Source organism: Carettochelys insculpta, chromosome 5, assembly GCF_033958435.1.
Source record: "Carettochelys insculpta isolate YL-2023 chromosome 5, ASM3395843v1, whole genome shotgun sequence".
Taxonomy (NCBI): domain Eukaryota; kingdom Metazoa; phylum Chordata; order Testudines; family Carettochelyidae; genus Carettochelys; species Carettochelys insculpta.
Genome location: NC_134141.1, coordinates 85,064,335 through 85,077,940, shown reverse-complemented (window position 1 = coordinate 85,077,940; position 13,606 = coordinate 85,064,335). Strand labels below are relative to the sequence as shown.

The window sequence follows — 13,606 nt, the reverse complement described above, 5'->3', positions numbered from 1 at the left end:
ACTTCTAATCCTTGTTCTGTTGATAACTCTAGAAACAAATAGCCTGTTAACTGGCATGTAAAGTGACAGGTAATATTGTAAATTTGGATTCATTTTTGAAAGCTGGGATTCAAGGATATTTTTTATTGAGGAAGAAATTTTTCCTTGCAACTTGTAGTCACAAACTAAAACACAGGAAAGAAAAAAAGTCCACAGTCCCTGCCCCTTTAAGCTTACAATTAGGGCATGTGATTGAGACGATGAAAATGAACATGCATTGATTCTCACTGCTTTAGGTAATTAACAATCACAATCTGTCATCAGCATGGAAACTTGTCCTCTGGAATGCTAGCCAAAGAATGAGGAGTTATATGAAAGTTTAGCATATCTGTTATGTAAAAATGGCAACATTTATTCTGACTTTCAAGTGACATAAGAAATGGGCAGCATTATGTCCTATAAATATAAGCAAACTTGTTTGTCTGAGTGGACTTGTATACTTTAAAGTTTACATTGTTCTATTTTAAAAGCATTTTTAAACATAATTCTGCATTTGTAAGTTCAACATTCATGATAAAGAGATTGCACTACAGTACTTTTAATGGGGGCATTTAAAAATATGTTGTTTTATAGTACAAATATATAAAAAATAAAGTGAGGACTATTCTGTGTTGTAATTGAAATCATTTGAAAATGTAGAAAACATGCAAAGTATTTAAATAAACGGTATTCTGTTATTTAGTAATTATTTAAATATTGTTTAATTGCTATTAATTTTTAAGATAATTGTGTGAAGAAACTGATTGACAGACCTACTTACAATCTAAATTTAAGACATAGTGCAATGATAGAAAGTGCTAGGAGGAATAAATAGGAATCTAGGAGGATGAGGATTTCAAAAATATTACTACTTCGTTATTCAGGTTAGACATGCACGTCTTGGTGGCTTAATTCCTTTTTGTTTGTAGTGCATTACCAATATGATAAAGTAGAAGGTCATATTGTAATTGAGTCAATAGGATAGTGTTTAAATAATTTCTTCTGAGTTACAGTTTTGCATACTGTGTGGTGTGATTTTGTTTTGTTTCTTTAGCTTGTAAGCAATATTTTGAAAAGTACCCAGGGGATCATGATCTTCTGTGGGAGGTTGAAGGAGCAGGATACTGGTTCCAGAGAACACTTGTTACTAGTGTATTGCAGAGAGAAGCTCTTGAAACTACAGGTAAGATACTTCGAAAACAGAGCCAGGAAAGTGAAAAATTAAAGTTTTATCGTACAGTGATTAGCCTACAGTAATTTTTATTATAGACTAAAATTGTAGATTGTCTCCGTTCTGAACAATCCCCACTGAAGTCATTGGGAAGACTGCAACTGACTTAGTTGGTAGCTGGATTGGGCCCTATTTGAGTTTATATTCAAAGTGGAAAATAGGTTATTTAAAATGTGTCTGCATTTTTTTGTGCTGAATTTTTCTAAGAGCAGGAGCTTCTCAAAAAGAAAACAACCGTTCCCAAACTGAAGAGTGTTTTGTGCAATCTGCCCTGGAATCTGAAACGGGAAGTGAACAGAGCACAGAGATTGAAATGCAGCCAAGGGTAGGTTCACACACCTAACAAGGTGTAGACTTACATAATTTTTATCTTCATGTTTTCTGGTTTCCTTAATTATTTGTTCTGTAAAATCTTTTACTGAAAATAGAGAGGGATGGATCTCAATATAAGATAGTGGTATATTTTTAAAATAATCCGTTATTTTTAATAATATAAACATCTAGTTAGAGAGGAGTGATACTGGGTAATTTTTTCAGAAAAAATACAGATGACTCATAACAAATTAATTATAAGATCCATTAATTTAATAAAAGTGTGTGTCTGCCTTGTTCAATACTCGTGCTTCATCCCCCACTTTCCTATGCTTCTCTCCTTCAGTAAGTCCTTTCAGGAACCTCACTTGGACATCCAGTATCGCTTCAGCGCTCTGTGAACTATGAGCTTGGACTTCAGCATTTCTTTTGAGCCATCCAGTCAGACAAACTCAAGTTTTTTATTGTTTTTCTTTTATCAGCTAACCCTTAAAGACATAGTTACAGCTTTAATGACAAATTGAGAAACATACATATGGACTTTTGTTTTAGTTGAACTAAACTGACATGGGTGTCAGGACTTATGAAAGACAGCTGTATTTTATTACACTCAGGCTAATGTTAGTTTTACAGTGAAGCAGCACCAGCTTGTTGCTTACATATTGTAGATTCACCTAGCATTAAGGTGCATTGTGTACAATCTTTTCCCCGTTTATTCTCGCTTCTTGTGCTATAGGGTATGAAATTGCCTTAGTAGTGTCTAGTAACTTGCACTGGTAGATTGTTATAGGTCTGTGGGAGGCAGGTAGTTCAGTTGATTTTGTCCTTCATCCTGCAGTCTTGGGATGTGTGAACAGCACAAAAGCAGCATTTCTCTGGCATCATATAGAAACATCGAGTGTATGGCTCTAAGTTGGTGTCTTTGAAATTACATAATCACTTTATAGGTGAATGTGATGTGAAGTGTACAGTCTGTATTCAAATTTATCCAGTTCCCCTACAAAAGGAATATGAGTCTTTTTGCACATTTGAAACCTCAGCCAAATTTCACTCACATATGGATATGAGGTTGCATTTTTTGTGTATTTGTCTGTTGACTATTATGCAGCCATTAAGAGAAGGAAAATTACAAGACAAATCTGCTTTCATACAGCGATTACTGATTAATGTTAATGAAGTATTAATTTGTGCTGTGCAAGCCAGTCAAAATGCACTTGGGAATAAGCACAGTTAACATTAAATTCCTAATACAGTAAGATCCATTCTGTATGTTACCCTGGTTCTGTGTCCTCAGTGTATGCCTATAGAATTAGGGCTGGATCCATCTGTCATTGAAGCCAGTGGCAAAGCTCCCATTAATTATGCAAAGTAAAATGTGAGTTTCTGGCATGATGAGAAGTTTACCTCCCAAAAATGAACAAACAGATGCAGTGTTTTCTTCTTGAGTTCGTAAACAGCTTGAAACAATAACAGAGAGTAATAACTGATTGCAATAATATATTTATAGGGGTGGATGATTGTCTCTCCATGATCGCAGATCTAATTTGGTCATGTGTAAAAGATAACTCCTCTATCTGCTAGCTCTATAGACTATCCCTAGAAGCTAAGGCTGAAGCTCTGTTTTACACAGCTGTCACATCTTCATCAGTAATAAAGATTTATTCATAATATAGTTGTAAGTTTCTAACTTTGAAACTTGATTATGATGATTTAAGTCAGGCGTGTCCAGCCTGCGGGCCTCATGCAGCCCTGGACAGCTAGTAATGCGGCCCCACAAGATCGTAAATTTTTAACATTATTGTGATTTATATACATTAACTATATTTTATATGCGGCCCAAGACAATTCCTCTTCACTCAGTGCGGCCCAGGCAAGCCAAAAGGTTGGACACCCATGATGTAAGTGATGACTTCACTGCTCATCATTTTAGCAGAAACATCTGACTAATGCATTTATATAAGGTTGTTGGATGCAGTCATGTATTATGAAGAAAGGAGCAGTGGAGCATTTAGTTTCTGTTAAGACTTGCTGGGGTAGTAAATTAGGAATTTAAGCTCTACCAAAGAAGTCAAGTAGCCTCTGGCCCTGCCCAAATGTTGGAAGGAAAAATTAAATGAATCCACTGTCAGAAGCCTCCAACGCTTTCTGCAGGCCAGAATCCAAAATTATACCAGCCCTTTCCAAATTACAGGTTGGACCTTCCTGATCTGGCACTCTTGGGACCTGATCTGGCACTTCCTGTATGAGGGAGTTTACTGGACCAGGCAAGGTTAGGCCGTTCTGGGCCACCTGCTCCAGCCACTGGGGTTCCTTGTCCCGAGCAGCTCCTCATGGGGACCAGCAGCAGTTCTGCAGTCCCAGCCCACCAGGGCTTCCCACTTCTGGCTGCTGAGACTCCCCACCCCTCCCTGCTGGGGCTCTCTTCCGAGGGCCGGCACTGGCTCTGCTACCAGCCAGTGGGGCTGCCTTCCAGACTGGTTGAGCTCCCAGCTACTAGCAATCTCTGTGGCTGCGGCTTCCTGGTCCAGCAACATCCAGAGGGTCCTGGAGAAGAGAGATTCAACCTGTACGATAATTGGCCTTCTCCCTAGGGACTACATTATCAGTACAAAAATTCTACAGCACACTGAAGACTTTTGGAGTTGTGTAAAATATTAATATGGAAAAAAAACATTTAATATCTGTAGAAAAACACAGGGAATGACCAAAGTGATTGTAATGCTAATGTATAGTTGAACCAACCCCTGTTTAAATTTACTTGACGTTATCGCAGATATCAATGTATTACACAATTTATTGCAACCCACTGGGTCTTGCAACAGAGGTCTTTGGGGTTAGGTTGGAATTGCAGCAGAGCAAGTGAACATAGACTCTTTTTTAGTGCTAGTTTACCTAAAGTAGCTAATTTGGGTCAATTATAGCTCTGTTTTGAAAACAAGATACTTATACTCTGAGAAATTATTGTAATACATTTATAGGAGTGGATGCTTGTCTCTCCATGATTGTAGATCTAGTTTGGTCGTGAATAAAAAGATAACGCCTCTATCTGCTAGCCCTACAGACTATCTAGAATCTAAGGCTGAAGCTCTGTTTTACACAGCTGCCACATCTTCACCAGTCGTAAAGATCCATTTGGTTGATTTTTCTTTTGCTAATCCCAGGTCAGATGCTTTAGGATATTAGGAATATGTATTAGTTACTTAAGAGAGTAGAGAGTATTTTAAATACATGTAGGGAGTCCATCTCTTTGTTGAGATGATACCTTATTTCTTTCCCATTTATTCCTTGTTCTGAATATACTCATTCTCTGAAAGAGTGACTGAATTAATACTCCAAAATGTAACAGCGAGGTTGGAAGATGAAGACATTTCAGTCAGGAGCCTAGAATTTCCAGTGGTTCAGACTTTTAAGTACAGTATGTTTTTCTGCTTTAGGTTGATTCTGAAAAAGGCAAAGAAATCTTAGATGCCCATGCAAGCACTTCTGAAGGTAAAGATGATATTGAATATCAATTTTATGATTCTTAAATTCTAGTAGGGTAATGTCCCATTGTCATCATTATCTTTAATTTCTCTGTGTCTTGATTTAGTTGTCTGCAAAATGAGTAAAACATTAGTTACTCTTTTGGAAGTGTTGTGTAACCTAAACAATGTTTGTAAAGCAAGATCATTGAATGAATGCCAGTATTATAAATTTATTTTAAGCTGTTCAAAAAAAAATCTCATACTGATATGTTTTTTTCAATTATGCTTACTTATTATGAAAGACTGAAGATATGGTTTTACAATGTGCTGATCCATTAGATATGTGCTCTGTTTCATTTACATTTTGCTATAACTTTAAGAACCAGATGTTAAGCCCGTTTCCACTCGAACACGAAGCAGTCATTTAAAACGCCCCAGGATAGGAAAGAGGACCCAGGAATCATCTGAAACTGAAACTCCTTCGGGAGAGGATGAAAACCTTATTTGGATATCAGAGAGCAGGTAATGTGTCAATTTTCCATTTTGCTGTTTCAGTGATGTTAGCTGTGAGGTGCCTAGTCATCTGGTACAAGCTATTTCCTGTCTCATTTGAAAGCAAAATTGATATACCCTCCCTTCTCCTGTTTGATTCTGATTTGCTGATTACTTTAAAAAACAAAACTCAAGGGCGTTTCTACACAGGCCACATGCAAATTCCCTGTGCCTCATTAGCATAACGTCATGTGATTTTTTGGGAAGAAGGGGGCCTCTGGAAGAAGGACTTACTTCCCAAAGACTCCCCCTGGGGGCCACGTTTCTAAACAGCGTTTTGGAGTCTGGAAGAATGGTTTTCCAGACTCCAAATCACATGACATTATGCTAATGAGCCACAGTGAATTTGCATCCATGCCTTATTAGCATATTTCGGAACGTGTATTACCATGCCACTTTCGAAGTAAGTGGCCTGTGTAGAAACAGCCAAGGGGACAAAGTAAGCTGCCAACTCAAAATTGATCACACCAAAGCAATGGAATACACGTAACTGAGAATGTTGTCAGGTGTGGGCATATGTGGTATTTGTAACATGGGAACATGGCTTAATTTTTGGATTCTGACTTCTATCCTGTATGGTACAAAAACTCCTGCAAGGCTACTGAGACCCTGAAATATTGATTGCACAAGCTCCCAGTGAGACGATTAGTATTAAAAAAAGTACTAAAACCTCTCCCCTGAAAGGAAGAGAATTTTACGTTCTAGTTAGGCTCCAAAACTTGCTTGGACTGATGCAAAGTACAGAGTTGGTTGTATTTTAGAACATAAAATAAGAATGGCCATACTGGGCAGACGAAAGGGCCCACTAGCCCTATCTTCCAATAGTGGCCTGTGCCAGATGTCCCAGAAGTAGTGAACAGAACAGGTAATTATCAAGGGATCGCTTTTGTTAAAACAGTATCTCTAGTGGAGTCAAGAAAAATAAGTGGCCAAGCCACTTCATCATACTAATTGGAATGTAATTCGTGTAAAATATGTGCATTCCTGCAGCATGTCCACCTGACATTGGTTTTCATTACTTTCTGTGTGGGGGGACTAGTTTCCTTGCTGAAACCTGACCCAGTTCATAAGACTTCGTGTCTCAAACAATTGCTATTCATGTTACTCCAAAAATAAAGTTGCATAAAGCTGATGCTGAAATACTTATGTTGGGAGAAGTTGTGTTTCTTTTCACAGGATCCAGACTTTTTTTACAGTAAGGGATTATTTGCGTTTTATAACATCAAAAGCTTGCAACCTTCATGAAAATGTTCCTGATTTGTAGTTTTGAATTCAGGTGGAAGCAAGATAAGAGGCTTCATTATGTACTGCTTCAGTAACAGTCTAGTTGAAGAGCTATCAAGTTAGGAGTTGGCCATTTTCAGTATTGAATGTTATTTATTTATTAACTTACTGTGAGAGAAACTTTTCATTTATTAAATGGTGTCACTGAGATTGTTCATCTTAAAAAATAAAATAAGAAAGTATTCTACTTTCTCTTGCAGACTGGAACCTGTAGTACATACATCTGAAAGCTCAGAAGAGTTAGGAGAAGACACTGAAGAAAATGTAGATGAAAATGAAGAGGAAACAGTAGCTGAAAATGACGACCAATCCATATTGGAAACACAAGAGTTATGTGCATCGCCACCTGACAAACAAGATGAGAAAGAGGTAGGATCTCAGACTGTGGAGATTCAGTCCAAACAAGGCCCTGGTGACAGTGATAGGTTTGAGGGAGCTTTCCATCCATATCAGAGCAGATAATTATAATCTTGTGTGTCAAATATAGGTACCCTTTGACAATCATAGGTAGCTTTGACAAGGATGCAGTTGTCATCCTCAATAGGACAGACTAACAAAAGCAGATGGCCAGGCAACTCTCCAGTATGACATTCCACAAGCCACTGTCCTCTGGTCCCACTAAGGAGTATACAAAGAAACTATACCATCTGCTGAAGACCCTCCCTACAAAAGCATGGGAACAAATCTACCCGGACGCACCTGGAAATCCCAAACACCCCATCATCTCAGGCATTGGCACTCTCACTACAGGATTATCTGGATATGTGGACTCTCTACTCAGGCCCTACATTGCCAGCACTCCCAGCTTTCTTTGAGACGCCATCAACTTCCTAAGGAAACTACAGTATATAGGTGACCTTCCTGAAAACACCATCCTGACCACCATAGAGGTAGAGCTCTTTTACACCAATATGCCACATGGGCTACGTCTACACGAGCCCCAAACTTCGAAATGGCCATGCAAATGGGCATTTCGAAGTTTACTAATGAAGCGCTGAAATGCATATTCAGCGCTTCATTAGCACGCGGGCGGCTGCGGCGCTTCGAAATTGACGCGGCTCACCGCCGCACGTCTCGTCCAGACGGGGCTCCTTTTCAAAAGGCCCCCGCCTACTTCGAAGTCCCCTTATTCCCATGAGCTGATGGGAATGGGCTATGGGCACCTGCATGGCCCTACAGTGTGCCAACATTTTTATGACTGACCTAGAATGCTTCCTCAGCTCTTGTCCCTGAGCACCCCTCCTCTAGTTGTGACATCTTCATCATCTGGACCCATGGGAAGGAGGCTCTTGAAGAGTTCCTCTGTTATTTCAACAGTTTCCGCCCCTTCATCAATCTCAGCCTGGACCAGTCCACACAAGAGTTCCACTTCCTGTATGTTACAGTGCAAGTAAGTGATGGTCACATAAACACCACCCTGTACTGGAAACCCATGAACCTCTGTGCTTACGTACATGCCTCCAGCTTCCATCCAGGGCACACAGTGTGATCAGTTGTGTACAGCCAAACACTGAGGTACAACTGCATTTGCTCCAATCCCTTAGACAGAGACAGACACCTACAAGATCTTTACCAAACTTTCCTAAAACTAGAATACCCACCTAAGGATGTGAAGAAACAGATTGGCAGAGCCAGCTGTGTACCCAGAAGCCACCTGCTACAAGACAGGACCAACAAGGAAAATAACACAACACCACTGGCCATCACATGCAGCGCCCACTTAAAACCTCTCCAGTGCATCATCAGTGATCTACAATCCATCCTGGACAACGATCCTTCACTCTCACAGATCTTGGGAAGCAGGCCATTCCTCACCTACAGACAGCCTGCCAACCTGAAACTAATTCTCACTAGCAACTATAGACCATGCAGCAATAACTCTAAACTGGGAACCAATTCCTGCAACAAGTCTCAGTGCCAACCCTCCTCACATATCTACACCCGTAACACCATCACATGACCTAAGCGCACTATCAGGGGCTCATTTACCTGCACATCTACTAATGTAATATGTGCCAGCAGTGCCCCTCTGTCATATACATTGGCCATACTGGACAGTCTCTACATAAAAGAATAAATGCACACCAATCAGATATCAGGAATGGTAACATACACAAACCAGTAGGAGAACACTTCAGTCTCCCTTAACACTCAGTAACAGATTTAAAAGTAGCCATCCTGCAACAAAAAATATTCAAAAACAGACTCCAAAGAGAACCTGCAGAGCTGCAGTGACACCATGGCCGTGTCTATGCTAGCCCCAAACTTTGAAATTGCCACGCAAATGGCCATTTCGAAGTTTACTAATGAAGCGCTGAAATACATATTCAGCGCTTCATTAGCATGCGGGCGGCTGCGGCACTTCGAAATTGATGCGCCTCGCCGTCGCGCGGCTCGTCCCGATGGGGCTCCTTTTCGAAAGGACCCCGCCTACTTCGAAGTCCCCTTATTCCCATGAGCAGAATTCTGCAGAAGGGGACTTCGAAGTAGGCGGGGTCCTTTTGAAAAGGAGCCCCGTCAGGACGAGCCGCGCAACGGCGAGGCACATCAATTTCGAAGTGCCGCAGCCGCCCGCATGCTAATGAAGCGCTGAATATGTATTTCAGCGCTTCATTAGTAAACTTTGAAATGGCCATTTGCATGGCAGTTTCAAAGTTTGGGGCTAGTGTAGACACGGCCCATGAATCCAGGATTGAACAGAGACTGGGAATGGCTGGCCAACTACAAAAGCAGTTTCTCCTCTCCTGGTGTTCACACTTCCACATCAGCTGCTGAAAGTGGGCCCGCATCCTCCCTGATTGAATTGACCTCATCAATTCTGGCTTTCCTTTTTCATGAACCTGTATAATTAGACCTGCCTCTGGTATTTCCATTACACGCATTTGACATGAAAGCTGATACTCCAGAATATCTGTTAGTCTATGAGGTGCCACAGGACTTCTTGTTTTTGCAGATACAAACTAACATGGCTACCCCTCTGATACTTGACAACTGTGTATGAAATGATTGCAGTGCACTTCGTGGGACTATACCTTAAATCCATTTGGAAGATGAAGCAGTACAGAATTAGGGTCATGGAAACTTCCAGCATAGTATTGTAACCATAGAGTCCACAAGAGCTTCTATAAGATGAATTCTCAATTTATTAACTTTGGCAGTACAAAGTAGATGGAGCAGAGGGTGGAAACTGGTCTAAAATCTTTAAAGAAAATTAGATTATCCTCAAGGAAGTAAAATGGCTTGCTGTGGATCAGTGATTTTTGTAAATTTTGAAAATGCTTGCTTTAATTTTTATGCTTTAACAAAAAACAAAAAATAAAAATACATAAATACAACTGTTTCCACAACTGTAACAGAAGTTAAAGCTAGAAGTAACACTGGTGTCCTGGGATATCCCCATTTTTCTGATCATTGCCTCTGTGCAAAAGTTCTGCCTCAGTTTATTATGCTGGTCTTTGGAACAATGATTGTGCATAGTTTGATTTATGATTGGCATTTTAGGAAACTGAATCAGAGCCACTCAATGGTGAGCTAACAGAAGAGACTATCAAAACATCACTCATGTCTGAAGAGGAAACGCCTAGTGAAATACTAGATGGTGAATCAAAATTACAGTCTGACAATCCAGAAGAAGAATCCTTAACTCTGTTTGTTCCACTAATCCTGGACTCTTCAGCAAAATCTTCTGAAGCATCAGATAAGGTGAGGAAAGTGCAACAAAATAATACTTGTCTTTTTTCTGCAGTGCAACTATTACACTTATTTAATAGGCATAAACCATGCAGTTACCAGAATGTATAGCAAAATCATAAATAAAATGAGATGGCTGGTTTAGTAATATGCATTAGCAACAGGCCTGTGCTTCTTAAAATTCAGGAAAACAATGCTCTGGCCCAATCTCACTTAGCAATACTCATACACACTTCAAGTATCTTGGGGAAAAATAGTCTGGTTCCAAAAGCCAGCCCTTCATTGTTACTAGTCATTTCTCTCAATGCTTAAATTTGATAAAATGAATTGGCAAAAATAAAATGTATTGGACAGATTCATTGTTGGTAAGGGAGAAGAAACTTTTTTTTGTTTTTTTGGTAATACAGTAATACTTAAGAGCTTGAGTCCTGGACCAGGATATTGTTGTGTGTTGTTGTGTACACAGAAGAAAAAGATGGTCCCTGTCCCAAAGAACTTTACAGTCTAAGGCCAGGTCTACACTAGACCTGAAAGTTGATTTCAGTTACAGCAATTGTGTAGCTAGAATTGACGTATACTGGTTTGAAAATTGAACAATGATGGTAGGTGGCATCATGGGCTGATCCGAGATGGGAGTTAACGCTGATACTGAGGCTATGTCTACACTCTGAAACAGTCAAATTTATTAAATTTGACTTTGTAATACTGGGTTTTACAAAGTCGAAGTTGAGTTTCCACACCTCTCCACTAAGTCACCAAAGTTCAACTGTTGCAGCAGTGCATTGTGGGGACCTAGCCTGCAATTCCCTCATGCTGAAGCATTCTGGGTTTTTTTTTTTTGCTGGGGCATTATGGGGAAAAAATGACCCGGAAGTGGTTGTGTGATGTCATCTTCCCACACTGTATTGCTCTTATTCCCTTCCAACTGAAAACAAATGGTCATTTTTCAGAAGTCTCTTCCTGCGATGAGAGAAATTGTTTGAGTTGACTGCATTATGGACCTTTTAACCAAATGTGTCCTGAGAGCACCCAGCCGACTGAACCATGCCTTCAGGTTGCTCAGCTAATTTTCCCCGGGTAAAAGAACACCAAACAGTAGAAGAATCTGTATCCATGTGAATAGGGAAAAACTTAATATTATTCACAAAGAAGGAAAGTAGGGAATCCCAAGGGAAAGAAAGCCAAACAGGTGGTGGGTTTCAGAAGCTGAAGTACCCTTTGCAAATGTGCTCTGGGAGCACCCAGCTGACTGTGCCATCACAACAGGTCAATCAACTAATCTCAGGGAAAAGAAAAAGAGTGACTTTTAAAAATAGCTAGGCACTCCCTAAGGTCGACTGTGCCATGTACCCATGATGTGTATGCCACTTGGGAGAGACTTCATATAATTCTCAAGCAAAGCAGGAAGGAAGGAAAAGTAGGGAATCCCAGGGGAAAGGAAAACAGTGACTTCGAAAAATAAGGGAGTACCTAGTTAAGTGTGCCATGTCAACAGGTCACAACTACTTTTCCCTGGTGAAGATACAGCAAGTATGTCACTGCAGAGACTGTGGCTCCCTCGAGCCACATGGTTTGGGAAGGAAGAGTACTGGAGTAGGGCCTGGGGGCTGGCCCCCACAACAAAAGTCAGCTGGCAGGGGCCAGTCAGTGGTTCAGTCAGGGGGTTACCTAGGCAGGGGTAAAGAGGGGGGCAGCCCAGAAAATTCAGGCCAGCCCCTCTGTAACCTGTTTCACATTTTACTATCAGTTGTGTGCCTAGACAGGGGGACCAGCCCTGAAAATAGATGCTGCTGGGTGCCAGTCCCCTAACAAAACATCATCTGCCAGAAGCAATCTGAGGGACCAGTTGACATGGTGTGGTCAGCAGGTTTCTTAGGCAGAGGGTGGGTGGTGGGGGGCAGCCCTGAAAATAAATGCCACCGGGGGAGCCATACCCCCCAAGTGTATTGCCTCTTAGGGGCCAGCCAGCCCCGCAAAATGTTTCCCACACACGGAACCATTACCCTGGTGTGTGTTGCCTCTCGGGCCAGCCAGCCCCCAAAAATATTTGCTGCTGGGGGAGACAGCCCCAGGGCACTTGGTGAGTCCCTGGAAAATGAGAAGCACAGAAGCCTTCACCCCATGCAGGCCAGGACATACTGCTGTCTGGAAGCATGGTCGGCACTGCACAGCTGGCACATGGTGTGGTGGGGCGGAAGCTAGTGCCTGTCGGGCAGGGGGGCTGTCCCATACAAATGTGAAGCACAGAAAAGAAGTTTCTTGGCCTCTCCTGCCACTTCCTGTGCGGGGAAGAAGCCTTCACCCCACGCATGGCAGGACGTGCTGCTGTCTGGTCCCAACAGCCAAGCCGCCATGTGGTGTGGAGGGGTGGGAGCTAGCCCCTCAGCTGAAATGAGATCCTGACTCTCCTCATGGCTTCATGCTGGGGCTCTCTTTCATGGCTAGAAGTAATCAAAAGAAATTAATTCCAATTGCCGACCTTTCTCTTTCCTACTTTCTGCACACCTGGAGAGCAGAGGTGGTGAAAATGGACAAAACGTACATATTCTAGACATATGATAATACCTCTGGAGGCTAATGAAATCGATTTAAAGAAACGCTGTTTCCACGCTAGCCTTAATTCGACCTTTGGCATTGTGCTGCATCAGATGGTCGATGCAAGAATGTCAGCCTTAGCACTTCTTAAATTTGACCTAATTGTATTCACATTGAAGACAGTCGCATTGTAAAATTGAGCTAACTGCCTTTATGCTGTCGTGTAGACATAGCCTGAGAGATGATCAGATTTGTAGGGCCTTGACCATGAAGACAGATAGCTTATATTAGGTATAATAGAGTGGGACATCCACATCCCAAAGAATTTATGATCTAAAGGCACTGACAACTATAGGTGTCAAATGGAATGCTTCCTATTGGAACAGGTACAGAAAATCCAGTGTCCATTTGCTTCCTTTGCACTAATCTTGAAGTGTGCCCCAGTGCATGTAAGTGGTCCTCTGAATTTTTGTATTTCAAATGTTTTAGGCAAAATCTGGAAGTTGGTTTGTAGGAGGGG

General features: G+C 41.2%; 1 protein-coding gene across 1 annotated transcript in view; it reads left to right on the top strand.

Moving 5' to 3' along the window:
- FAM169A (family with sequence similarity 169 member A) overlaps positions 1-13,606 on the top strand; it is a 46,343-nt gene that overhangs the window by 28,217 nt on the left and 4,520 nt on the right. The window contains exons 7-12 of the mRNA XM_074994235.1: positions 1,073-1,201; positions 1,462-1,574; positions 4,996-5,050; positions 5,406-5,547; positions 7,062-7,230; positions 10,363-10,563. Coding sequence (XP_074850336.1) covers positions 1,073-1,201; positions 1,462-1,574; positions 4,996-5,050; positions 5,406-5,547; positions 7,062-7,230; positions 10,363-10,563 — 809 coding nt within the window. The remainder of the gene's footprint in view (positions 1-1,072; positions 1,202-1,461; positions 1,575-4,995; positions 5,051-5,405; positions 5,548-7,061; positions 7,231-10,362; positions 10,564-13,606) is intronic.